General features: G+C 40.4%; 1 protein-coding gene across 1 annotated transcript; it reads left to right on the forward strand.

The window, feature by feature from the left end:
• Nucleotides 1-990: 990 nt before the first annotated feature.
• LOC111230695 (E3 ubiquitin-protein ligase Itchy-like) lies at nucleotides 991-25,378 on the forward strand. The gene is made up of 24 exons (XM_022757512.1): nucleotides 991-1,114; nucleotides 5,265-5,356; nucleotides 6,107-6,248; nucleotides 8,377-8,501; nucleotides 10,161-10,295; nucleotides 10,673-10,718; nucleotides 10,839-11,020; nucleotides 11,442-11,682; nucleotides 12,834-12,929; nucleotides 14,065-14,239; nucleotides 14,590-14,659; nucleotides 15,647-15,731; nucleotides 15,876-16,004; nucleotides 17,310-17,382; nucleotides 18,443-18,514; nucleotides 19,026-19,114; nucleotides 19,460-19,619; nucleotides 19,742-19,875; nucleotides 20,546-20,686; nucleotides 20,853-20,973; nucleotides 21,129-21,233; nucleotides 21,610-21,706; nucleotides 21,986-22,058; nucleotides 22,408-25,378. The coding sequence occupies exons 2-24, from the start codon at nucleotides 5,287-5,289 to the stop codon at nucleotides 22,505-22,507; spliced, it is 2,661 nt and encodes an 886-aa protein (XP_022613233.1). The 5' UTR covers nucleotides 991-1,114; nucleotides 5,265-5,286; the 3' UTR covers nucleotides 22,508-25,378.
• The last annotated feature ends 348 nt before the right edge of the window (nucleotides 25,379-25,726 follow it).

Raw genomic sequence — 25,726 nt, forward strand, 5'->3', positions numbered from 1 at the left:
CAGTTTTTGGTAATGCATTATTAAAATGCAGTAGCTACACTACATGGTCCTGAGCACACTATTTTGAGTTTTCGCAGTAGTGACAAACAAAACTTTTCAAATTTTCCACAATCTATCTACACCAATTGTCGGATTCAATTTCCTTGTCAATGCATTTTTGAAAGACCCTGAATGTGTCACACATTAGCCGAAAAGTATGAAGGCTCAATTTTGTTTTTTTTTGTTTGTTTTTTTACATTTATTTCTGTTGTAATATTCATAAATTATAGCATATAACATATAATTTAGTGAGTTGTAAATACCCTCTGTGAAGAGAAAATGGTGACTGATTTACATCATGGTCTGCAGCAGCCACCTGCAAAGTCCAACAATGACATCTGCTGTTTGCAGTTGAGTTGTCATCCGCAAGTACAGTGAATAAAAACAGAGGAAAGTAGCAGGAATGTCATTACCGTTATGTAATAAAGGTTTTACATGAATCATGAAGAGCATATATTCTTGAATAGCAAATATTAGATATTAATATCAACGCGGCCTTTCGTGAAACTTTTTATTTAGGAACAGCCAGAACACTAAAAGAAACACAGACATGCTGCTCTGTAATACTGCCATGTACAGTGTTAATACAATGAATCGCAGCATTGCAGTGCACATAAAAAATATGTTTCTTAACAAATTAATTTTTTTTTTTACATTTAAAAAAATAAAAAATGAAAAGATCTAGTTGATTTTATTAGCTTCCTATTATGTATGTTTTAATTTGTCAAAGAAAAAAATACTGCAAAAATCATTTTGTTGCAAGAGATTTCATTGATGAAAATTTCTGTTTTGATTATTGACAGTATGAAGTTGCAGGCACCTTAAATGCGTCAGCATGTTTACTAACCGTTCATTGGTCCATCTCGCTCCAACTCTGGTCCAATCACAGCACGAGGTGGGAGTAGCGTGCGCCCCACCTTGTTTCGGTCACATGACGTGAGCTTACGAAGATGGTGGAAGTTTCTTCTTCCTTGAAGTGAAACCCCGACTGAAACCCAAACATCCTTCACACCGAGGGCTGGGAGTTCACAGCAGCTTTACCAGCTTGGTTTTCACAACCTCCTTTGGGATCCGGGTAAGTGATATAAGTCAGTTACTAGAGCTATCACCGGTGGTATTTGTTTTTTTTTTCACAGCCGTTGGACTTTGGGATTTCCAGCCAGCCATGATGATGACATGAGCTAGTATGCTAGCGGTTAGCCGGGCTGGGATGGCAGCAGCAGGCTGTCAGAACTGACATTCAACACGTACTCAGCAAGTCGTGCCACCACTCCACTACTGTAAATACTAATACTGTTTCACGGTAGTGCTGTTCGTCAGCTAATGAGGACAAACTGTTCCTTTGCTGTTCGGCTAACATAGCTAGCGTTAGCTCGTTATCCATTGCTAGTTGGATTAAATTATGTAATCTTTGCCAACGTTTGTTATCTTATTTTGCCAGGAAGGGAATGTAGAGGGGTGATAATTACAAATAGGGGGGTCTTTGTCAATAATAATAAGGACATGTTGACAGCTGGAATTAAACTGGTTAGAGTTGTTTTTACTGAGCTACGTGGAGAGGACAGTACGTCAAACTCCACTGAATATCTGTTAGCTTGGTGCTGCTTACATGCTCTGTACAACCCAAAATATGAAGCTTTTGGGAAACATCAGGAGCCGCCCTTCAATACGACATAGTGCATTCTATATTAAACAGCATTAATTTAATCTAAAAATGAAATATAGAAGTACTGATTCTTCAGATGAGCCGAGGGAACCAGCTGTAAAGACATAGTTTGCCAATGTAAGCTCAATAGTTGAATATCCAGTAGCTGTCAAACTATATTATTGAGATTATGAGGCTGTTTTTCAGTGTTTCCCCTCACAGCAGCTGTTTTGACTGCATGGTTTTTTCTCCTTGGATAATTGCAGTTATGTGGGAGAAGCAGATAAGTGTCGAGGGAAATAGACAATGATTTGTTTTGTTACAGTTATTACTCATCCACAACTTGGCAAGTTTGATTGTGTGTGTTTGTGTCCTTGTCTGTCATTGTTGTTCACTACAGGCAGTGTCAACTGTTCAGTCATCTGGGGAGTGAACAGGGAGGACTGGCTGCTGCTTTTGTGTTCAGCTTTCTTTGCTGTTACATGAAAAATTACTACTATTAATAGACTGTTGTGGTGAATTGTCAAAAACACCCCTTAAATTACGTGGATGATTTCAGCATTAGATAATTCACATTTCAGATATTCTCTCCTCTACTGGTGGATTGATATCGAATGAACACGTGTTGTTTCCATACAGCATCATTACAGAAGAACCTGTTTGATCTTTTGTCTTACAAACATATGAAGTTGGTCACTATGAAGTTATGTTTTGGAAACAGGCACCATTGTTTTGTACCCTTAGTCATGGTGTAAACAATGTATGCCTATGAGTTAACAGCGCCAAGGAGTTAACAATGCAGACAATACAACTTCAGCCTGTTGTTGATGTGGCGTGGACAAGTGTTAGAGATTTTGCTGATCTTAAGAGAGGTTTCGGTAATATCATTCAAAGCTAACCCTATAAAACGTATACAGAGCTCTACAGCCAAAGACATGGAGCAATTTACTGGCCCGTGGGTGATGTTCTATTGCTGGTTAGAATATTCAAGTCAAGGCAGGACATTTTAGAGTTTAATATTCAGCGAATACCCTCATCTACAAAACACGGTCAGCCTGCTCATGAGGCTGCAAAGTCAGCAGTTGCAATGAATTATTGACAGAGACTAAAGCAGTAGCCAAAGTGAAAGTTTACCCAGGAGCTCCTCACTTTCTCCTGCTCTGCCACGGGCATACTGGACGAGATAGACTGAGGAACATGCATTATTCAATGACGCATCAGACCAAGATTCTAGGAAAGGTCACAGGAACTGATTTCCTTTTGTTAGTGTTTCTTTTTCCTTTCTCTGTCCCCTTGATTGACACATTTGTCAGTGATGCTGCTGAGTTTTGATTGGATTTTCATAAGAGGACATTATATGAACAGTTTTTACATATTTAAAGTGGAAAATGATCTCCAAAACCAGGTCATGCTGTTCCCAGTGTTTCTTGTAATGATGTTTCCATTACAGCTTCATTGGAGTCAGTGAAAATGTTCCATTGATCTAAAACTGAAATCGTAAACATCAGGTCTTGGTGACAGGCTTCTTTTTAGAGCTGCCAGTTTACAATAATGTTTCTCAAATTGTACCAGGAACAATCCATCACAGAAGAAGCAAACATAAACATTTCTCCATAAGTTTCTTCTGCAGTGTTGAGCTTTGAATTTATGCGTAGCAGCCAGGATTGTAAGCACTTCTCAGTGTTGACAATTTACTTGGTTAGCACACCATAGCAGCCAATTCATGGTCCTTAATAGCATTTTACAAAGAGGCATGTAGGAAATCACTACCTGAGGTATACAATGCATTCACAAAGTGTTCAGATCCCTTCAGTTTTTTCACATTTTGTTATGGTGCAGCCTCATGCTAAAATCATTTAAATTAATGTTTTCCCTAAATATTCAGACCCTTTGCTATGACACTGTTTCTACACCTTGATTAGAGTCTACAGGCTACAAACAAATTTCGGCTGCATTGGAGGGTCCCAACAGCACAGTGGCCTCCATAATTCTTGAATGGAAGAAGTTTGGAACAACCAGGACTTTTCCCGGAGCTGATGGTCACTCTGGCTGAGCTCCAGAGATCCTGTGTGGAAATGGAAGAAACTTCCAGAGGGACAAATCATCACTGCAGCACTCCACCGATCTGGGCTTTATGGCAGAGTTGCCAGACAGAAGCCTCTCCTCACTAAAAGACACATGAAAGCTACTTGGGAGTTTGCACCTAAAGGACTGAGGAAAAAGATTCTCTGACGAAACCAAGATTGAACTGTTTGGCTTCATTTCTTAGTCTCATGCTTCATGTCTGGGGGAAACCAGACACCGCTCATCACCTGGCCAAATACCATCCCAACTGTGAAGCATAGAGGTGGCAGCATCATGCTTTGCTTTGGGGGTGTTTTTCAGCGGTAGGGGCGGGGAGACTGAGGGTTGAAGGAAAGCTCAACAGAGTGTAGTACAGAGATATCCTTAGTACAAATCAGGTCCAGAGCACTCAGGACCCCAAACTGGGCTGAAGGTTCAACCTAAGCCACAATGATTGTAAGTGCAATTTCAGCATAAGGCTGCAACATAAGAAAAAGTGAAGGGGTCTGAATACTTTCTTAAAACACTGTAAGTAGAAAGGAAAACGTGATAGGCTGTGACGCTGGACATTGTAATCATGTATACCTACATAACAATAGACAGATGTTTAGAAATCCAAGTTAAAAAGCAGTTGAAGTTGTTTAGAACAGCGCCTCAGGATAACCTGAATGCACTGTCATTGACAGTTGTGCGGCTCCTTGTGTGCCTCTGTTTGCAGTCAGCTGTATGAGGCCGACAGACACAGGTTGTATTGTGTAGTCAGTTTTAAAGTGACCTGGTTTGACCTTCGTCTTTTATTACCTTCCATGATGGTGCAGTCTGTGTGTTTCACAAGACAGTCTGACGGGTAACTCTTAACAGAGTTACAAGCTTGTTTGACTTCAGGTTCATTGTTATATATTGTGAGCATACAGTCAGTCTGTTCTGCTGTTGCAAGTTTGAATGCAAATTTTTTAACAGCTGATGTGATGCTGTTTAGTATTCAGGATATATTCCAGGAAGGGAACATAACCTCTCCTTCAGTTAAAGCACACACTCCAGATGGCCTATATTACATTACATGACATTATATTCATCTGGCTGATGCTTTTGTCCAAAGCGATTTACAGTAAGTGCATTTTACCTCTGAAGGAAAAAGAATTAGATGTCATCAAAACTTGTATATGCAGTATTATAATATCTCACATGCCTGCAGGCTACATGGGTTATTATGGAGGCTCAGTGAGCTGTGTTTAAAAACCAGGTTGAGACTAGTTCATTTACTGTCTTTCTTGCTTTTCTTGTTCTGTGAATACAGACAGGAAAACACAGCTTAATTTTGGGGTTTAAACCTTGGTTCATGCTTCAAGTGGAAACAGATAAGTGTTTAATGAGTGTTGTTTTTTTTTTTTTTTTGCTTGTAATTTTTGCATGCCTTTTCATATTATGAGCTACATATACTGTATGTGATTTCATGTGTACGCTGTAGGAAACCGATTTGTCATCACTCTAATGATGTGTTGTGTCTGTGCTGCAGGCTTTTATCCCAGCCCTATGTCATGGCCAGTGGAGTCACCAAGCCGGGCACTTCCAATGGTTACCCTATGAAGGCACAGCTGCAAATCATTGGTGAGTCTTCAGTCTTTATCAAAGTGGACCAAGGTTCAAATGGAAATATCAGGTTCAGTTCTTTTATATTTCCACGTTGTTTTTTTTTTTTTTTTTTCCACACAGGACATTTTGACGTGTCACAGTAAGAAAAGCACAGGTGTAAATAATAAAATGACAGACGGCTAAATTCCATTTAGGTGCTTCAGTCTCAGAGTCCTGGTGTTGTTCATGCCGGCTCACTGTCAGTCACCGTCACGGCTCACTGGGACACTTCAATAGAACAGATGCATTTTTAATATTATTAGAAACAGCTGTGCTTTTTTACTATAGCAAGTCAAAATGTCTGTTGTGAAAAAGGTTTTGAGAACTTTGAACTCTGCCTGGTCTTCGTTGCCTTGTGTGTTTAATTATGTAGTTATGTCCGTCGATCATTACATGGTCTAGATAATGGAAATTAGGGGTAAATCCTGAATTATCATATGTTTGCTGCAAAGAATATTTTAATAGTCACAAGAGGTAAATTTTTAAGTGGTAAACGCACTGCTTTTCTAGCCAGATAAATGTTAGCATGCTTGTAATTTATATCTTTTAAATCCTGGTTACATTGCAGTCATGTCACCGTGTAAAAATGTATGCCACACACAGTATTTCCCTGTTCCTAAATTACTGTTACTGTTGTCTTCCTTCTGCCGATCACATCTTTCTTTGTCTTCTTCTGGCACTACTGTGGCTGACTGTCCGCTACGCCGTCTCTTCTTCCTGTTTCAGTGCTCTCAGCAAAACTGAAAGAGAACAAGAAAAACTGGTTCGGTCCCAGTCCTTATGTGGAAGTGACAGTCGAGGGCCAGTCCAAGAAAACAGAGAAATGCAACAACACGCACAGCCCCAAATGGAAGCAGCCGCTCACTGTGTGAGTCAAAGTCTTTCCACGATTACCAGACCCAAATGTCGTTTGATCATATTTGTGATAATCAGAATTCAATCACTGGGATAGGGCACAGAGTGAATGCCACTGTTTGCACGTTCACAGAAAACATCTAAGAGTCAATTTACTCAGCTATGAGAGCCACCTTACCCTAATTATTAGTCTTAATATGGCGCCTCCTTAAAAGTCTGCGCATCAGCCGAGAAGACCTCGAGTTGACTCACTTCACTTTTCTTTACCTGCCTCAGTGTACACAGAGCAATACAGGAGCGACACTGTGGCAGGAGACCAAGCGATAAAATTATCAAACCACAAAACTAACTGTGATGGCAGCAGAGACGGAGACATGTGACCGGAGAGCAGCAGAACGTGGACTGCGCGACTTGTTTCTGTTGGCCACTCTGATTCTCTCAGCTCCGGTGTCCAGCTGACAGCGCTGTCAGCAGCCCGGCTGGAGAGATGCTCTGTGGCGTGCTAGAATTTCATAACTGAGCTACGACCAAGACGCCAACTTTTACTTTCTCTGACTGTGTTCAAATCTGACGTTTTCATATCCCACACGATGAACAAAGATGTTAAAAACATGAAGGTGTAAAGAGGACACATCAGTAATAAAAAACAAAATTATGGAAAGCAAAAAGTATCAACTAACAAACCAGATTCTAGCATAGATTTTTATGCGTGTACAGATTGTGGTTAAAGTTTTACTTCTAAGTGATTTTAAGGAAGTCTTAGCACTTAGCACTCTTTTTGTTAAAGTCCTGTCACAGCACATGTTGAACTGCAGACTGCAGAGGCATCTAAAACCAACGTGCCTTGGTGATTAGCCGTTACTGATGTAGTACAAGAGGTATTGAAGGTACTTCAAATTTTTTGAAGCTTGTAAAGAAAACATACAAAAGCACACAGCAGTCAGTGCCTGCGCCGCTGAGTACAACTACCATTGTTCAAATTCCCCAGAGTTAAACAGATGAATGAAAACAGTGTAGCAATTTGGGCTTTGGTTTTTAGGACAAAACATATGGTAAAAAATAACTGCTGACTGCACATCATCATAGTTTCCTCAGAACGCTGTCCAGGCCTTGAGGAGTTTCTCATAAGCATGTGAAAAAAGAAAAATAGTTCCTTAAAATTGCTGGTGTAAGATATGATCTTGATCAAGATGTTTTTTTTCCTGCAGCAGCGTTGGTTCTGAATGAGTCACCAGCTCTTTGGGTTTGGGAAGGATTTTCTCTCCACTTGAGGGTAATGGTGTGTGAACAGTTTAAAGAGAAGATACGCTATCTCCATGTGGTTTTAATTGGCTGCGCTGATACGTAGAATGCCACACGGCGGTGAGAGAGTGCGTCCGGTTCATTTACAGGAATCCTGTTTCCACACGTATACTGGACATTTAGTGCACTCACACCTCTCGACTTCCCGCGGTCCAACATATTCACACATCAGATGTCCTCTTAATTTTAGCCTGTCCAGGATCTTCTGCTGTGCACTGCGACCTTCTTAATATAGAGTTCTCCTACAGTTTCTCTTGTACCCATGGGGGTAGTTATTATATAACAAGTGTTTACTATGGGATGTAACCGGACCTGAGCCCATGTGTCCACAAATGTCTTTTCCTGGGGGGTGCTGAGGGAACTAGCTAAACAACTGTCATAGTGATGGTTTCAGACACTCGTTGTCCCTGAATAGCTTATGAACTTCATTGTCTATGAGTTGCTTTCACCACAAGACAAAGACTTTATTTTGCTCACACAGACACAGTGGTTTCACTTCTTAACCAGCTAAATAAGTTTTTTTATTACAACCTCCGAACAGCTAGCAATAATGTGAATTAACAGTATTTATTGGTTAAGACGGTGATATCCCATGTGTGGAATTACTTACTCTTGTTATTGTCATTAATGCCAGTTCCTTTCATTTAGACTAAATGCTTATAAATTTAGATGGAAATGTCAGGAAGGAGCTGCAAGAAGCTGCTGAGCTTAAAAATTGTGATTAATAAAATGTTGGTGAAGACCCTGGTAGTGAGTCCCCCTGCTTCCTCTGTGGACAAAAGCAAGGCATCGCTCTGTCTTTCAATCAAAAGTACAAATGTGTCTGTTTGTTTCATCAGGATTGTGACTCCATTCAGCAAACTGTCGTTTCGCGTGTGGAGCCACCAGACCCTGAAGTCCGACGTGTTGCTAGGCATGGCCACGCTGGACATCAGCGACACGCTCAAGTCTAATGACATGAAAAGTGAGTACATGATGCACGGACACACAAAGCAGTTCTAGATGGTCTTTTTTCTTTTCTGCTCCACTTTTCTACAACAATACGAGCAAAGTCCCCTCACAATGTCCTGTTTGTGCATCTGTGCTGAAAAACTTTTAACATTCCCACACATCGCAGATGACATTCATTCATTGTGTATTTCAGAATGATTTGGTTAACTGCAGTCTGCAGTGTTGGTAGAAACATGCAAACATTCCTCTTGCATCTTTATGTTATTAAGATGTGTCTTTGACATATAATTCAGGTAGATCCTGGTCTGGTTCAGAGCTGGGGTTCCATGTGAGACTCACAATTTAGGCTGAAAATCTATGTTGTCCAACATGATTTTTACTTTGTGTATGGAGTTCTAAAAAAAGCTAACATTGCTTTTTTTTTTTTTTTTTTTAATGACATCTAGCTTTGCTTTTTCGTGTAGTGTGGGGTGTATTTGCTCGGTTGTCCCTGTTGATGATCCTTTGTCTGTTCAGCAGTTCTGGCTGTTCCTGCCACAGCAGCTGTTTTTCTTTTATTTACTTCAAACAGCTGCTAGAAATGTAAAATGCATCGCTTCTTACTCACCAGAGGTTTCGGTAAAGACCTATTTTCTTGTGATACTGGTTGATATAACTGTGTTACAGCAGTCAAGTAAAATGTGGACATTAAAAAAAGTTTTAATTAACCAGTTTGAGGCAGATGACTCACTTACTTATGCCTGACACTCTCCCTCTGGGAGTATAGACTGTCGACGAGGGACCTCCAGAGTTCTGGGTCATTAGCTTTCTTTTCTGTCTGATACCAGGTGTATCCCAGCTTCCTGATGTCTTTCTGCAGATCCCATCGCCAGGTGTTCTTTGGCCGGCCTCTTTTCCTCTTCCCTTGAGGCTCTTGATCCCTTTGTAAAAAATCAGGCAGCCATAAATACAGAAAGTATTTCAAAGCAGTTACAGATGCAGCTTATCAGACGTGTTCAGAATAAAGAATAAATCAGTGAGGTGCTCTACTTTACATTTCAGAAGGAGATTTTTTTGTTTTCTTTTGTTTTGTTTTTTTGTCGTCCCCTTTTGCCCTGGTAGATTTTTGTGCTGTTTATCTTTGGTTTGTTTCTCATAAAGACTCAATTCAGCCCCTTGCTTGGTCATTTTTTACACATGGACCCTGTCCAGCAATGCTAATGATGGTGAACTCTGGGTATGATTCACATGTCGAGAGCTGTTTGATGTTCCATGTTTCCAGAACAGGAAAAGTACACACCGATTCCCACAACTTTGTAATTTAAATTACCTGTAATTTGAACATGTTTTATGTTTGTTATAAATGAGCCCCTCATTACTACAGCAAGAACAAACATTCAGCCTGAGCAGGAACAGCAGATCTAACAGTGTTCTCCTGTTCCTCTCATTTATTGAGAACATTTGTTGTAATTTCAATGGTTATGTCTCTTTTCACTGAGTGAAGTGAAGAACTGGTGTGGTGACGTTTAGAGGAAAATTACTTTATGTTGCTGGTTTGACTTTGATGAAATGTGAAGGGACAGTGCATCTCGTCACTGAGTGATATGACTGCATCATTAATATCGGGAAATGTGTTTCAGTTGTCCTTGTTTTTACTCTAACCCTGTTGTATTTTTTTGTCGTCTGAACGTAGTCTCTGAGGTGGTGCAGACCTTACAGCTGTGTGCAGACAGAGACCAGTCAGATGTGGTGGGAGATCTGTCTGTCTGCCTGGACGGCATGACCGTCGACCCGGAGATGTTCGCCATGGCCAAGGCTGACCATCACAGTGAGTCACAGAAGCTGAAGAGAGTTTAAGTCAAAAGCATGCAGGCCTGTTCAATTTTATTTCATTACATCTGTAAAAGATACAGTTGGTGGAAGCATTTGTTTGTTAAAAAACAAAACAGGAAAACAGGAAATGAGCACATTTATAAATGGTTTCCATCCTCGAAATATGAAATCTTAGTTTAAAGATGTGAGTTAATTAAGCAAAACATTTGTATTTACTGTCCAGATATCTAGGTTATGTTTTCTGTTGTTTGTCAGCAGGGTTTAGTACAGTCACATTAGATAGAACATGTTACATTAGATAGACTGGTTGTGTTTTGTGTGAATAGAAACTCCTTTATTTTGCTTCCTTTTATCTTGTGTTTTTTATTTCAGGTACATCAAACGGGGAATCACAACCTAATGGGGATCATGCCATAAAGTACAGTGCCTTTTCATCTTCAGTCGAGTTTCGCTAGTGTCACATTTCTAGTTTCTGTTTTTTTTTGTTGTTGTTTTTTTTCTTGCTTTATTTACCCCCGTCCGCCCTCGCTCCTCACAGGCAGAGTCGAGACAGCTCTCCAGCTGTGGATGGTGCAGAGCACAAGTCTTCTCCAAGTGGCCGGAGGTCAGCGAACAGCACAGGGTCTCCCTTGGTGTCATCGGGGAGCTTGAAGCCTCTCCGGCCACCCAGGCCCTCCAGACCTCCTCCTCCAACCCCCCGCAGACCCACCTCTTCACCAGGTAGGACATTTACTGAAGGAAGGTCCCGTGCTGGTCCGTCCTAGACACAAATATTAATATAAGTGCTCTTTCTCTTACGCTTACACTTACTGTGTCACAATCTAATTAATGTCAAAAATTCACCCTGAAGCTAAGTTGGGAATTGGGCCAACACTTGACTCACTCTGAATGACATTGTTTGTACAGGCGGTTTACTTAAACGCGAGACGTATTCACATGCTGAGAAACAGCACAAATAATAATTAGGCCTTACTGTGTTATTGTTACGTCTTTAATTAAATCTACTGTTGTTTCTTTGCCAACTCAAGTTCCGAAACCCGTCCGCCTTGATAGAATTAAACTGAATTGTCTATCTGGGATTGTCCCGTCCCGGTCTGAGGATCTGCCATTAACTCTCAGTTATGTCCGACTCTTTCATCAGCGTCCTCCAGCAACGGCTCTGCACCCGCTGACGGCAGTGATGCTCAGTCAGGTTCTGATACACCAGTGCGAACACCGGCCTCAGGACCCTCATCAACCCCAGACTCTAGTCCGTCGGCAGGCTCAGACAGGAACTCCACGCCGGCCTCAGGCTCTGGAGCTGCAGCGACCAGACAGCCGACCATCACCCCTGTGGTCACTCCCAGGGTCCCTGCTGTCAACACCGGGCCGCTGCCACTCGGGTTAGCTCCCATTTCGTTATTGCTATCATTGGTATCAAGAGATGGAGTAGCTGCTGTTCACTGTTCCTGTCACTAATACCCGAGCCAAACAGCTGATTATATGTGTTGCTGCTTAGTATGATAAAAATTGAGAGGAATGGAACAAAGACAGAGCACAAACACCAAAAAACACTTCGTCTGTAGAGAGTGCATGAAGAAAGAAATTGGATTTATCACTCAGAGGAGGATTAGTATGGAGGATGTTACAGGAAAAGAAATAAAGCATTTTCTCAATTTCATATTTTAATAGGCGTTAAAAATAGGAAATTGTAAAAAGAATTTATAAATGAACAATTTAAAAATGTATTTACAAGAACAGCATAAAACACTCATTAAGTAAACCGTTTAGAAATAAATTCTTTAATTCATGAATGAATAATCCTCCATAGATTAGTGTGTCGCAAAGAAATTTGGTCTTCTTTCAGCAAAACATAGTCAATCAGACTTTGGGATAACATTTACTCCGGCTCCATAAGAAAACAGCATTCGTGAAGTTTAGCATTTATTCATTCCTGAAGCCATATATGAGTAAATGAAAGTGTGTGCACATTAAGGACATGCGAGTGTGAGGACAGCAATGTGTTGTTAGGATTAGTTAAGATTTCATATCAAGGCAAAAGCAAGAAAAAAAGATCCGCACACTGTGCTATTAGCTCCCAGAAAGCAGCAACGTTTCAACCTGCAAAGATCTTCACTGAAATCCATAATAAGATGAAAAAAGAAAACACACACACAACATCATTATTAAAGGAAAGGGTGACGTGTTACTTGTTCATCTGTAGAAAACAACACAGATGTGTCTTAACGTTAATTACATCTGTTTTACATTTATACTGAGGTTGTAATTAAAACACCCCATTATCGTCACTATCTATTTCTCTTGTCTGTCTCTTCGGCTTGTGACTGTAATTCCTTTTTCTGCTTTTATAGTGTCATCATTGTGGCAACGTCGTGACCTTCACTGGCTATTTGCTGCTTTTTTTTTTTCTTTTTTTTTTGCAGTAGGATGACTCATATCTTCATAGCTATTTTAAATCTATACAGAACCTTAATGGCTGAAGTCGTGCACCATTACCCGCTGTCCTGAAGTTTACTGTCGATGTTTTATCTAGGTGGGAGCAGAGGGTGGATCCGAACGGCAGGGTGTATTTTGTCGATCACGTGGAAAAGAGAACAACGTGGGAACGCCCCGAACCTTTGCCCCCTGGGTAAAAAGTCCTTCTCATTTGATCTTTCTCTTCTCAGATACAGAGAGCAGTAGACTAGTTTTTCTTTCTTACAGGTTTATCAGTTGTAATACTAGCAGTAGATCAAATAGAACTGCCTCTCCTCAAAAGATATGCTGAAATTGATCAAGATGCTGGACAAAGACAGAACTGCACTGAAACAGTAACCACTTCAAGGTGAACCTGTGGTGTTTTGACCATTAATGGGTTCCCATTTTGTTTGTATCTAACACTCTACTGGCACCCGCACAGGGACAAACGTGTATGTCCATGTGCTTGTGGATGATGGTATCATGTTGCAGTTTGTGGCAGTAAAGTGCCAAGAAATGTAGCAGTGCACCAATAAAAGGCAGGGATGAAGACGACTGTTGGCCAGTAAACATGGATCAAGTGCAGGTGTCGATAAAATAAAAAATAAAAAACTGGCTTGCAGTGAAGACCAGTGCACTTTAGTTGGCGAATGACATAGTTTGAGTGAAGACAGGCCTCTGCTGCTGCAACTATACAAAGGAATCTTGCTCTGCAAATTCCTGCTGTAAACAGGTTGTTCCTTTAGAAAAATAAAGAAAGAAAAAGTTTGTCAAAATGAAGATTAATCTAAGCTCATTGTTATTGCACAGGCAGGTTGCCAACGTGTCTGTTGTTAAGTCGGTCTTTTCAGATTCTACATAGGACTGAGGTGTAAAACCTGCACACTGTGTCGACTGCAGGTCACCGAAGCCTCCGGATGTTTCTCTTTGATTTTTGGCTGAACTGTCTCATGTGTAATTTGCTGAGAGCAGCATGCGGCTCGTTTGCTGTGCCTCCTTCATTTACCACATTGATATTTCACTTTATTCTTTGATGCATTTGCTCATCCAGTCTTTTTCCACTCCCCTGTTTGAACGGATAGGGCAGAGTGATGTGGACCCAATGGATCATGTCCACCTTAGAAACGTATTTTAATCCTCCTTGTTCTTCTTTTCTGCCTCTTTCCAAAACTTTATTGACATGGCTGGTGATCATACGGTTTTATACAAAACGCTGATTTTTAATATCAAGTCGTCAATTTCAATTTAAAATCACTGTGATAAATGAATTGGTCTCAATGGCTTCCCTCATTTCGTTTTGTCTTTAGCTGGGAGCGTCGCGTCGACCAGATGGGGCGTGTCTACTTCGTCGACCACATCACGAGAACCACCACGTGGCAGCGCCCCACAATGGAGACGGTGCGTAACTACGAGCAGTGGCAGCACCAGCGCAGCCAGCTGCAGGGCGCCATGCAACAGTTCAACCAGCGGTTCATATTCGGGGTGAGACTTCCTCTTTGTAAAGTGATACCACACTGGTGATGTGGGCGTTAATAGACTGGAATATGGTAACTTCTATGTGTAATGGCTTTTTGGTTTTCCTGTGTGGGATGAAACAGAAATGTGTCACCTCTGTGTTTTTCTGAGTTCTTCCCCTAATGCTGATATTTCAACATGTTTACTGGTATCTGCGCTCACTGTAACCCGTTAATAGGCAGATCAAGGTTATAGTCCAGTTGGAAGTATTTGCACTGTCTGCAGTAACCTGTTCATGTTTTTTGATTATTGCAGTTAATGACTCTCAAACAACCATATTTTATTCATACACACTTCTCTGCTTATCTGCTCCGTAGCTACAAGACCAGGTCTCAGCCACTCAGAATAAGGAGTTTGATCCTCTGGGGCCTCTGCCACATGGATGGGGTAAGATTCAGATCATGAAGGCTTTTCCGTTTAAATACACGCATACATCTGAGACATCACTGAGACACATTTAGCTCGCCAGCGCTTGGATCAACAATAATAATGTGTGTCAAAAACGCTCCACATTACTTTTCTTATCAGGGTTTTGCTCGAGAAGTTTGTTGTTTGTTTAAGATGTGTAGCTTTTAACAATGACTTCAAGTGGCTGCGTAATTTATAGCTGTAGCTGAATTCCTATTTGATGAGGCAGTCCACTTGGCCGGTGGTGCTTTCGTAATCATGAACATGCACACATAAACTACTTACTTCCACGTCATGTACAAGATGGTTAAATACTTGAATACTGTGCAGATGAGAAATGGCCTGTGTGTGTCAGGAAGGCTCTGTTTTGTGTTTCTCCCAGTGCAGCAAAAACAACCAAATGCTTCATAGTTTGTTGCTTTTCCCGGATTTTGACCAAACAATTCTGCAGATTTGTTGCTTTTATTTCAGGATCTGTGGACTAATCTGATTATTACTCAATTTCATTATACTGGACCTTGATCTACCTCAGGGAGCGTGTGCTATCAGCAGCATGCTACCTGCTTGTGTCTGAGCAGATCTCTTGTCTTACAGCTCCATTAATATACAGTGGAACATCCTGATGTTTGCTATGGGACTTATTTGCATTGTTGAATGTTTGTTAAACTGTAGGTGTATGCACGAGTGCTTCTCTTTGTTTATGACCAACACATTTACTTGGCATACAAAAAACACACCACAGAAACAACTGAATCTTCATACAGAAAAGGGATGAATTTGTATAGAGGCTTAAGGACATAGATTAAGGCCACTATGGTCTGTGGTAAATGACATAATCACTCTAAACCTCCAATATCTCAAAAGTATTAAGTTAGAGGGCTTAAAGGTTTTACTGTTGTCTAGTGGTCAGCCTGAATTGCCTCTGTTTTGCATCAGGTTTAATATAATTGTTATTATGTCTTTCAGAGAAGAGAACGGACACCAATGGCAGAGTTTATTTCGTACATCACCCTACACGGTCTACGCAGTGGGAGGACCCACGGACACAGGGGTGAGTGTGCATACTCCTCTGCTGTCACTTCAGATAACATGCATATCAGATGAAAATGTAAACGCACTGTGCTTGTATTTGATATAATATAATGATCCATCACTGAATATTGATCCACTCTTTTTTTTTTTTTTTTTTCCTTAGGTTGCTCAATGAGAAGCCGCTCCCGGAGGGCTGGGAGATGAGGTTCACAGTAGATGGTATTCCCTACTTCGTGGACCACAACAGGAGAACCACCACCTACATCGACCCTCGCACTGGAAAGTCCTCACTGTATGTCCTCCACCATATTGATTTCCTCTTACTCAAAATCTTCAGACTTTTGAGAATCGCATAAATCACATTATTTTGTTCCTAAAAAGAGGATTCAGGTCATCTGTGATCTTTGACTTTGGGTAATGACCAACTGGAGTCACCTTTGCCTTGTACGTTTTTGTTTTCTTGGCTTTAGAACAAGGCCTTTAGGTATTTAGCCTTTGTGACAGAAGAAACTAAAACTGACTCATTTGAGTGTGTCTATAAACATAAACACGCTTCCTGTTTCCCAAAGACTTTCTGGGAAATAAGGAAATCACCCACAGGCTGAAGCACATGAATCAGGGGAAGTTAACTTTGAAAAAGTTAAATTACAACAGTCTGTCGCAAAAAAAAAAACTGGGACGATTGAATGAACATAATGAGTCGTGGGTGGTGGGTGGTGAGTGGCAGTGAAACACACACATACAAGCAGCTCCTTTTTAACTATCACACCTTGGATACATGTTGCCCGGAGCAATAACAGTTTGGCTTTAGTCTTTCCAGCATTTCTACATGCCAGAAATGAACAAGTCAAGAGAAAACCACAGTCATAATGTTAAATATGAACTCTTTAAATGAACTAATAAAGCTGGTATTATGACTTGAAGCTGATAGGTATCTATTTTTCAGTTTAGCTAGGATTTGACAGTGACATTATTTAATATATAAACCCCTTCGCTCTGTTGTACCAGGCCGTTTGTTCCTGACTCATTGTCTCTGAAATCCCCCTCTATTTTTAGAGCTTGTGATGCTTTATCCTGATATGATAAATGGGTCACCGAGCCTCTTTCATTCTGACATTCTCACCCGTGTAGCACCTCGGCTGACTCACGATAATAACCTGTGAGCGTAATCTAACACGAAAGTAATTACTTGGTTCGGTTACAGTGGGGGAAAAACCAGTTTGGTGAATGTTTATAAGAATGTGACACACACACACACACACACACACACACACACACACACACACACACAAACACAAACACACACACGCATGCACATATGTGCATATATGTCAAAGACTTGTGTACCATAATACTTTTTGGAATTACATCAGATCTGGTGGAAAACTAAACTTCAAAATAAGATCATTTAATTGTCTCTGAGAGAATATTTGTCTTAATGACAGCAGCAACATGAAAGTCATAACGGCACACGGGAACAGCAACAAATATCAGCTTCAGTAACACATAAATAAACAAAACAAAACATGTTAAAGTAATAATTAATATGCTTTAAAATACTGAAACATAGTAAGAGTCTGTTCTTCTTCCTTCACAGTGAAAACGGGCCACAGATCACGTACGTTCGAGACTTCAAAGCCAAAGTACAGTACTTCAGATTCTGGTGCCAGGTAAGGGTCAAAGTATATCAGTGTGCGCTGGTTACTTATTCTTAAAGCACATGGTTCTTTTCTAGCTGCATCAGACGTACCGCTTCAATTCACACCCTGTTTATTGGATATTATATGTAAGGGATCAGCAATCGGCTGCCACTGGAGAACTGCAGCGGGTGATTTCACTGATTGACACTCCTTCAACCACAAAGCAAGAGGCCTGTTAAAATGAATATCTGCAGTCTTGGCACACAATTGTCCAATCCACTCACATTATGGCGCCTGTATACTCTTGCCATAACATCAATCTTGCAAATTCTTTTCATATACCGTGCCAGATGGATCCAATAGACTGTACTTATCAATGTTGAGTCCTATCATACTGTGTGATAAACAGCTGATGAATCATAGAGCTTTTATGCAAACAGAGAGATGCAACGGAGACACCTGATGTGAGTCTGAGCTGCACTTGTCTTTTGGAAATGCAGCTAAACTATTATAAACAAGATTTGGCTGCTGACATTTCTATCCACTGAGCTGAAAAACCTCAAAAGATTTTAAAACTTGTCATAGATAAGTGTGTGTTTGAGTTCTAGACTTACACTCGTCCTCCAGTGTATTCTGTATCATTTCATGTCATGCGCTCTTCACAATCTATGGTCACCATTTTTTTATTTTAAATTTCACCAGCGTGAATAGGCATTAAGTTAAGTTCAGTCAGTGAGGATGGAAACAGTTTACAGTTAATTATTAACACATTAGATAATCTTTTATAACATGTAATTGGCTATTATATAACACGTTCACTTTAAATACGTTTGTTAAAGGCAGAATTATAAAAGATTTCACTTCTTATGAGCAGATTTTTCAGGACAGGATGAATCACGTCGATATATCATCACGCAGCAGCAAAAGCATGTAGCATATTATACCCATAGACTTAATCACGTCTGTGATTATACCAGTAATGTTGTGAGTCTTTCATAGCAGCTGTTAACTGCATCCTGAATGACATCATGTCAGAACTGAAAGCACATTTCACGTCTTAACTGCTTCGGGCATTTTTCCTTTTCTCCAGCAACTGTCAATGCCTCAACACATCAAGATCACCGTGTCCAGAAAAACCCTGTTTGAGGACTCGTTTCAGCAGGTAAGGTGACCCGCCCCGAGCCCGAGCCCCACCCCGAGCCCCACCCCCAGCCACACAGTTCAGGAAGACGTGCTCTTACTCTCAGCCTGGTGCTTGGTCTGCTATTCAGAAAATATGCCTCACTTACTCTGCCTCTGGCTAAAGTGATGTTTTCTACGTCATTACTGTTTTCTGCTGCACTCAAAAATCAGTGTAATTACCACCTTAAACAAATCAACAAAAAAAATCTTAAATGAAGCAACTTTAAGGTCTTAAAAGTGTTTTAACTTCAGTTAATGGAGACTCTATTTAAAAACAGTAAATTCCACGGGGATGTCTCAATTTAAGTAGTGATAAAGGCACGTATCATTTCCTTTGACCTTATATTAAGTTATTTACTTTCGCTGCTCACTATAAAATGTTTTTAATCTTTTAAGAGCTGCAGCAGTGTTTCACAAAATTCACTAAGATGCTGTTGTGTAATGTAGTGATTCCACCACCAACCTGTCAACCTGCATTGTCTCTGTTTTAGATAATGAGCTTCAATGCTCAAGATTTGCGAAGGAGACTCTGGATCATCTTCCCTGGAGAGGAGGGTCTTGATTATGGAGGCGTCGCCAGGTAAGTTAGAAAATGACTGAATGTAAATGGTTATAAATGCCTGGTTCATTATAGTTGTTTATTGTAGTTTTTGCTTCTAGAATCATTGGTTATATTTGTCTTCATCACAACCTCTACAGCTGAAGGCTCCTTTGAATATTTTATGGAGTGCATGATTTTTCTTTTTGTAACATGGTTTCTCTGAAATCTGCTCCGACTTTGGCTCACACCTGGACTGTTGTCTGTCTTTATACCGGCAGTGTCTTTAAAGAATTAGAGGAATTTGCCACACTGCTCCCTACTTTTTAATATGTTAGCTATCCAGCTGGCTACGTCTTTTCATTCCTGTTGTCTCCTCTTCTCCAGGGAGTGGTTCTTCCTGTTGTCCCATGAGGTCTTGAACCCCATGTACTGCCTGTTTGAATATGCCGGTAAAGATAACTACTGTCTTCAGATCAACCCCGCCTCCTACATCAACCCCGACCACCTCAAGTATTTCAAGTTCATAGGACGCTTCATTGCCATGGTTGGTCATTATTATCACACACGCTGTAATTTTCCTTAGCATGACAAGAAAGATCAGTGTAAGAATAGTTTCTAGCGTTTTGTGTTTTCGACAGTTAAACAGCCTTTGTTTTTGCCCTTCAGGCTCTTTTCCATGGCAAGTTCATCGACACTGGTTTCTCGCTGCCGTTTTACAAGCGCATCCTGAACAAGCCGCTGGCCCTCAAAGACCTGGAGTCAATAGATCCTGAGTTTTACAACTCGCTCATATGGATCAAGTGAGTAAACAGAGCCACGTTGGAAGGATGTTTGACAGATGTGGTAATATAATACACGTGTTTAAGTTGTTGTGCACCTCCTGTATTTCATTCATGGATTGAAAAGTGAAATGGAACTCAATAAGTTTCAGACACAGCTCTAGTTCTTAAATGTGCTAATTGTATTGCTGGCATGAGCGGATGATGTGATTTCCTGATGTCTTACTGTAGCTCAAAATGTAAAACCTGGTTTAAGTCTCGAGCCTGAGTCTGAAGTCTGCAGAGTGGTTCAGACTTTACAACAACAGGGCTAGTCATAGAAAGTTCACTTGCTGATGAAGGAAGGAATTTCAGAAGCAGAGAGACAGACTAAATGATCTTAGTTTATCGAAGTATCACATTGCATTTTAAGGAAAAACGACCACACAGCAAAAGTCCGCACATTCAACGAGTGAGGCAACACGAGACGAGACTCGCCGGGATCCATTCTCACTCACATTTGTTTTATTGTTATCAACCATGTATCATTCATCCAGAACACAGGGACTCGCTGTATAAACCCGAAACTATCTGTATGTGCACCATGTCAAACACCATGTCACCCATTCATTTGAGTACAGGGATGTAATATGGATATAACAGGAGCAACAGAGAGGGGAATAGTGGCGTAACTGTCTGCGCTGCTCTGTAGGGATAACAACATCGAGGAGTGCGGCCTGGAGATGTTCTTCTCTGTTGACAAAGAGATCCTGGGGGAAATCACCACCCATGAGCTGAAGCCAGGAGGAGGAGACATCCAAGTCACCGAGGAGAACAAGGAGGAGTACATCCGGTGGGTTTTTACTAGATACAGTTTTACAGCATTTTGATTTCAATACACGGTTCCACGTTTTCTACGGTTAGAATTTAGTTTCCCTAAAAATGAAGCACACGGAGAAACTCAGTATTACTGCACTTTGAGTTGTAACGTCTGCATACGCATGGTCGCACTTCCGCAGGCTGGTCGCAGAGTGGAGGCTGTCCAGAGGGGTGGAGGAGCAGACGCAGGCTTTCTTTGAAGGCTTCAACGAGGTCCTCCCTCAGCAGTACCTGCAGTACTTTGACGCCAAAGAGCTGGAGGTATGAATGAATCCAGAAACTCTACCGTTCTCATGATACATGATGCGCTATGGGATGCACTAAAGAGGACCACCTGTCTGACATCTGTAACGGCTTTTCTAGATCAATTAAAATGACACGTATAAAACATATAACTATCTTGTGTCCTGTTACAGGTAATGCTGTGTGGTATGCAGGAGATTGACCTCGCAGACTGGCAGAGAAACACAATCTACAGACACTATGCTCGCAGCAGCAAACAGATCATCTGGTTCTGGCAGGTCAGTGTGCAGCAGAAGTAGTGACCTGTTTATCAAGTTAAACTCTTGTTTTACTTTAATATAGATTCTGTATATTCTGGGTCTAAGGAGTATAGGTCAGTGCCTGTATTTACATAGGATTTTGTTCTCATTTTTGAGCGGGATAATGTTCTGATATTGTTCTGATTAAATAGTAAGCCAGTCGGCAGGTAGGTGGTAGCACAGGTGTTGGAACTGAGATTTAAATGTGCGGTGCTGCAGCTTCAGATACAGAGAAGCTCAGGTTTATACTTTGTGGTTCCTTTTACAAAAATCCCAAGAAAATACAACACATGTTTTTCTAAAAGTAGGCTTTGGTGTATTTGTGTGCACACTAACTTGCCACTTTCCCCTGCAGTTCATAAAGGAGATGGACAATGAGAAGAGGATGAGGCTGCTGCAGTTTGTCACCGGTACCTGTCGCCTGCCTGTAGGAGGCTTCGCTGACCTTATGGGTAATAATTACAGAAAAATAAGTTGGCATTTAATTGTAAATGCAGATGAAATATGCATCTAAACTTAGCGTCTGGATAAAGCTCTCTTCTGTTTTGATTTTGTGTAAACCTGTTCTTCTTCTGTTTAGGTTGTACTCAAAGCAGCACATTGCTACACATGTTTTTGAGATTGTAAAGCCAGGCATCGCTGTTTGTTTCTTTTACGTGTCTTACTGATCATGGTGTGTTAAATTAACCGCGATCGTTCAAGCTCCTACTGACCTGCGCTTCACTTCACAGGAAGTAATGGTCCTCAGAAGTTCTGTATCGAGAAGGTGGGAAAAGAAAACTGGCTTCCCAGAAGTCACACGTGGTGAGTTCATGACTGACTGCTGCAGAATCCACCGCAGATTGACTGTGCGGATCAAAACCTTAAAATTGACATGGTCACTTAAAAAACTTACTAAGCCTGTTTGTAGCAGTTTATTGAAGAAAGTTGTAATATTTCCTGGTGTAGTTTAGTATGTTTTTGTTGTGCTGAGTCGAGCGACAAGAGCAGATCTTTAAGCACAAGGATTAATAAGGAGAAAGTCGTTTGATTTGTTTGATGCTCATATTCTGTTGTTTGTAAAGTAGGTCTTTGAATAAACACCAAAGGAGAAAAAGTCCAATGTCAAGCTGAAATCTGTTTTTTTTTTGTTTTTTTTTTATGTTCCTCCCAGCTTTAACAGACTGGACTTGCCGCCCTACAAGAGCTACGAGCAGCTGAAGGAGAAGCTGATGTTTGCCATCGAGGAGACAGAAGGCTTCGGGCAGGAGTGAGAGAAACAGGAGAAGTTTAATACTGGGTGCAGGAGTCTGAAGGAAGAAAAGACCACCAGTGTTTCAAATCAGGGAGCCTCTTCAGAATAGGAGGGTGTTTTTGTGTGTTTGTGCTCGTGCGTGCGTGCGTGCACCTGTACAATACTTCTATGGGTGCATGTTGTTGCAAAGGAGCTGGGATTTGAGAGCTGGCGTCTGCTGTGCACACCGCGCTCGCAGCACACGCCTCTCCATGCCTGATCGGTACGTGAAAATTTTGTATTCTTTTAAACCAAAACAAAGAAGCTGCTCCTGTCTCTCAGAATGTGCGCAAAATTATGCATGGGAATCCCTGAAAACTCACCCCTCAGCGACGTCATCTGTTTTAACGGGACCGCAGTAGTTTTTCTTCCCAACACGTGATCATGTAACGGCATGCTTCGGGGTGGAGCCGTGGAGCTACAGTCAAAATCTCATAACCAGAAAGGTCCGACAGTAAAGTTGGAACCAACCTGCTTCTTATTAAGTTGCTCTGCACTAAAGCGTCAGCTCAATGACAAAGCGTTAGATTTTAAATGCCAGATTGTGAGGGTGCGCTTGTTTTAAAACAGGGTTATGTTTTCACCAAAAAAAAAAGAAAAGAAAAAAAAGCAAACTTTGTTGCTCTGAGATTGTTTTTCCCTTTAGGAAGAGTTTGTCGTCATCCTCATCAATGTCATCTCCCATCATACCTTAAATCTCTCACATTTTTCCACATGATTTAAGTGGATCTTTTTGAGCAGTAATAGTAGAAAAAAGGAGCTCCCCTAAATTAACTCTTAAATAACAGACGGTGTTAGTGCGTCACAGGTTTGGTAGATGCGTCTAATCTAAGTAACAAGACAGAGACAGGTTTGTGTTCCTGGATCTGTAGTGTTTGATCTGTGAATGACTTCATGATTGTGCGTAACCTCCATTACTTATAGTGGTGGAGAAATGTGGAAGACTTGAGGAGAACTTAACCTGACCCTAGTTTTATAGGGCCTGAGACTGTAGCAGGTAGGACGTCTTAGATTAGAGTATTCTGGGAGAATCTTATAGATTATTCATCTTAATATCAGATCCAGACATTTTTTTTTACACCTTCCTTCTGTTAATTAGTGGGGTGGTCTTGATGGATGGACGATGAAGAAAGTATTTTAAGAGTGTGTGTGTGCGTGCATGTGCGTGCATGTGTGTGCGCGTGTGTGTGTGCGTGTGCGTATTCAAGATGTGCTCAACATAATGTATCAGAACATTAAAAACCTTTAAAAATACAAGTGAAAAAAAAACCCATCTAATTCAAGTCAAACCAAATCAAATTTTGATTCTAAAAGAAACTTCATTCACATGTAGCATTTGAAAGATGGTGATAGAGTCGCTTCCTTATTTACCTCTTCTCTTGCCCCAAATCAAAACACAAAATGAATGGGGGGGGAATAAATACAATTTTAGTGAATTAAAAAAAAAAAAAAAAGATGCAGTTTGCTATTAAAACTTTTTTGTCTTCCGTTTTAGACTTGAAGGAACATTTTACCTCTTGAGTATTTTCACTTCATGAGTCAGAAATCCTCTCACGTCATTTGCTTCACAATTAACGTCTGACACTCGTGTGAAACAATTCATATGCTTTCATTTTTGAAGATTGTGTTTAAAGATATGAATTTAGGAAAAAGAAAGAAAAAAAAAAAAAAGATTGTGAACTGTTGATGATGGATCCCAAGAACAGAAACCTTCAAATGCTTTTACCAACCATGGAGTCCAACATTGAGCGTGTACAGAAACAGTCTTTATAATATAACTGTGAATACTTGTTTGGTTTGGTTTGGCTGAAGTTACACAGCATCTGCTCAACAGTAACAGATGATTAATCTTATTTATCTGTATGGAGAAAAAAAAAGAAAAAAAAAACACCAGATAGTGTGGTTGCTCGTTTTGGAGTGTCCTTTTGAATTATTTATTTAAACACACCGAAAAGACAAAAGTTTGGTTACTGATGAACAATGGATTCACAGCACTTTTTTTAAAAAAAGATAAATGTCCCTCCACCTTCTCCCGCAGCATGTGGAGGCTCCAGTCTGGGTTAGTAAATCTAGGCTCTTTTGTTTCCACATGCGTGGTGAGGTGGTGCTTGTCATCAGCCTTCAGGCAGCCTTATTCCCACCCTCAGGCATCAGGTGTCCTTTTCAGCGACCTGACGCCAGCAGAGAAGATCGACCACGCAGGTTTTTAAGGGTCAGATTAATTTTTCTTGACTCTGGGCTTCTGCTGTGGAGAAGGAACCAGACCCAGAGGAGTTTGAAGTTTTGAAGTTCTTATGAAGAAACTGCACCAGTGAGGAAAAGCTATGAGACTCGAGCCGATGACACGTGTTACGCCCCCTTTTCGATGGCTGACTGTGACTTCACCTGGGATAACAAATACTGAGACAAAGTCGGTGTAATATAACGAATGTAACATGATGAATAGTTGATTGGTGAAGTTGCCTATTTACATTTTCTTGCCTCAGATTGTTACCCCTTAATGCAGAGTGTCATTTTAATCTAGTTCTGGGTCGATCACATAATAAAAACCCCGGGTACATAGTAGTTAAGCGAATATGTAAATATCATAATTCACTGCTCTTATTTTTTGTTTTGTTTTGTTTGTGTTTGTTCTCCAGAATCCTCCATGTACAACTAAACCACTGTCACTCTCCTGTACATGAAAACAAGTTGTAAATGGTGTCAATAACAAATTTTCTTTTGTAAAAGAATGGTTTTAATAAGAGGTTTACGGTAACACTATATTTTCTTTTCCCTGTTTAATTTCTGATGTACATGAAAGATGTGTAATATAGAAATTGTCACCTTAATAAATTAAATCAAAAATTTGCGCGTTTGTGTCTTGGATCATTTTGTGTATTGTACAAAATCAATTGTAATGAACCATTTAAAACTTCCAAAGCCTCGTACAAAGCCTCAGTATCACCTAAAGCTTTATGAAAATGTATGAAATATGGAATGACTTTGAAGCATTGATTATAATAGTATAAATATTATATAATATTTATAATTTTGGAGGAATAAAATGACATCAATATGTAAATACTCAAATAAATATAGAAATATGTAAAACAACATAAAATCTGAAGTGGATGCATGAATGAAGCTACATTTCTACTTTTTTAATTTCTGCTTTTCACAATTATTTATTTCTGTTTGTATATGAGTGAGTGAGGTG

Source organism: Seriola dumerili, unplaced genomic scaffold (genome assembly GCF_002260705.1).
Source record: "Seriola dumerili isolate Sdu_G_001 unplaced genomic scaffold, Sdu_1.0 BDQW01000278.1, whole genome shotgun sequence".
Lineage (NCBI taxonomy): Eukaryota > Metazoa > Chordata > Actinopteri > Carangiformes > Carangidae > Seriola > Seriola dumerili.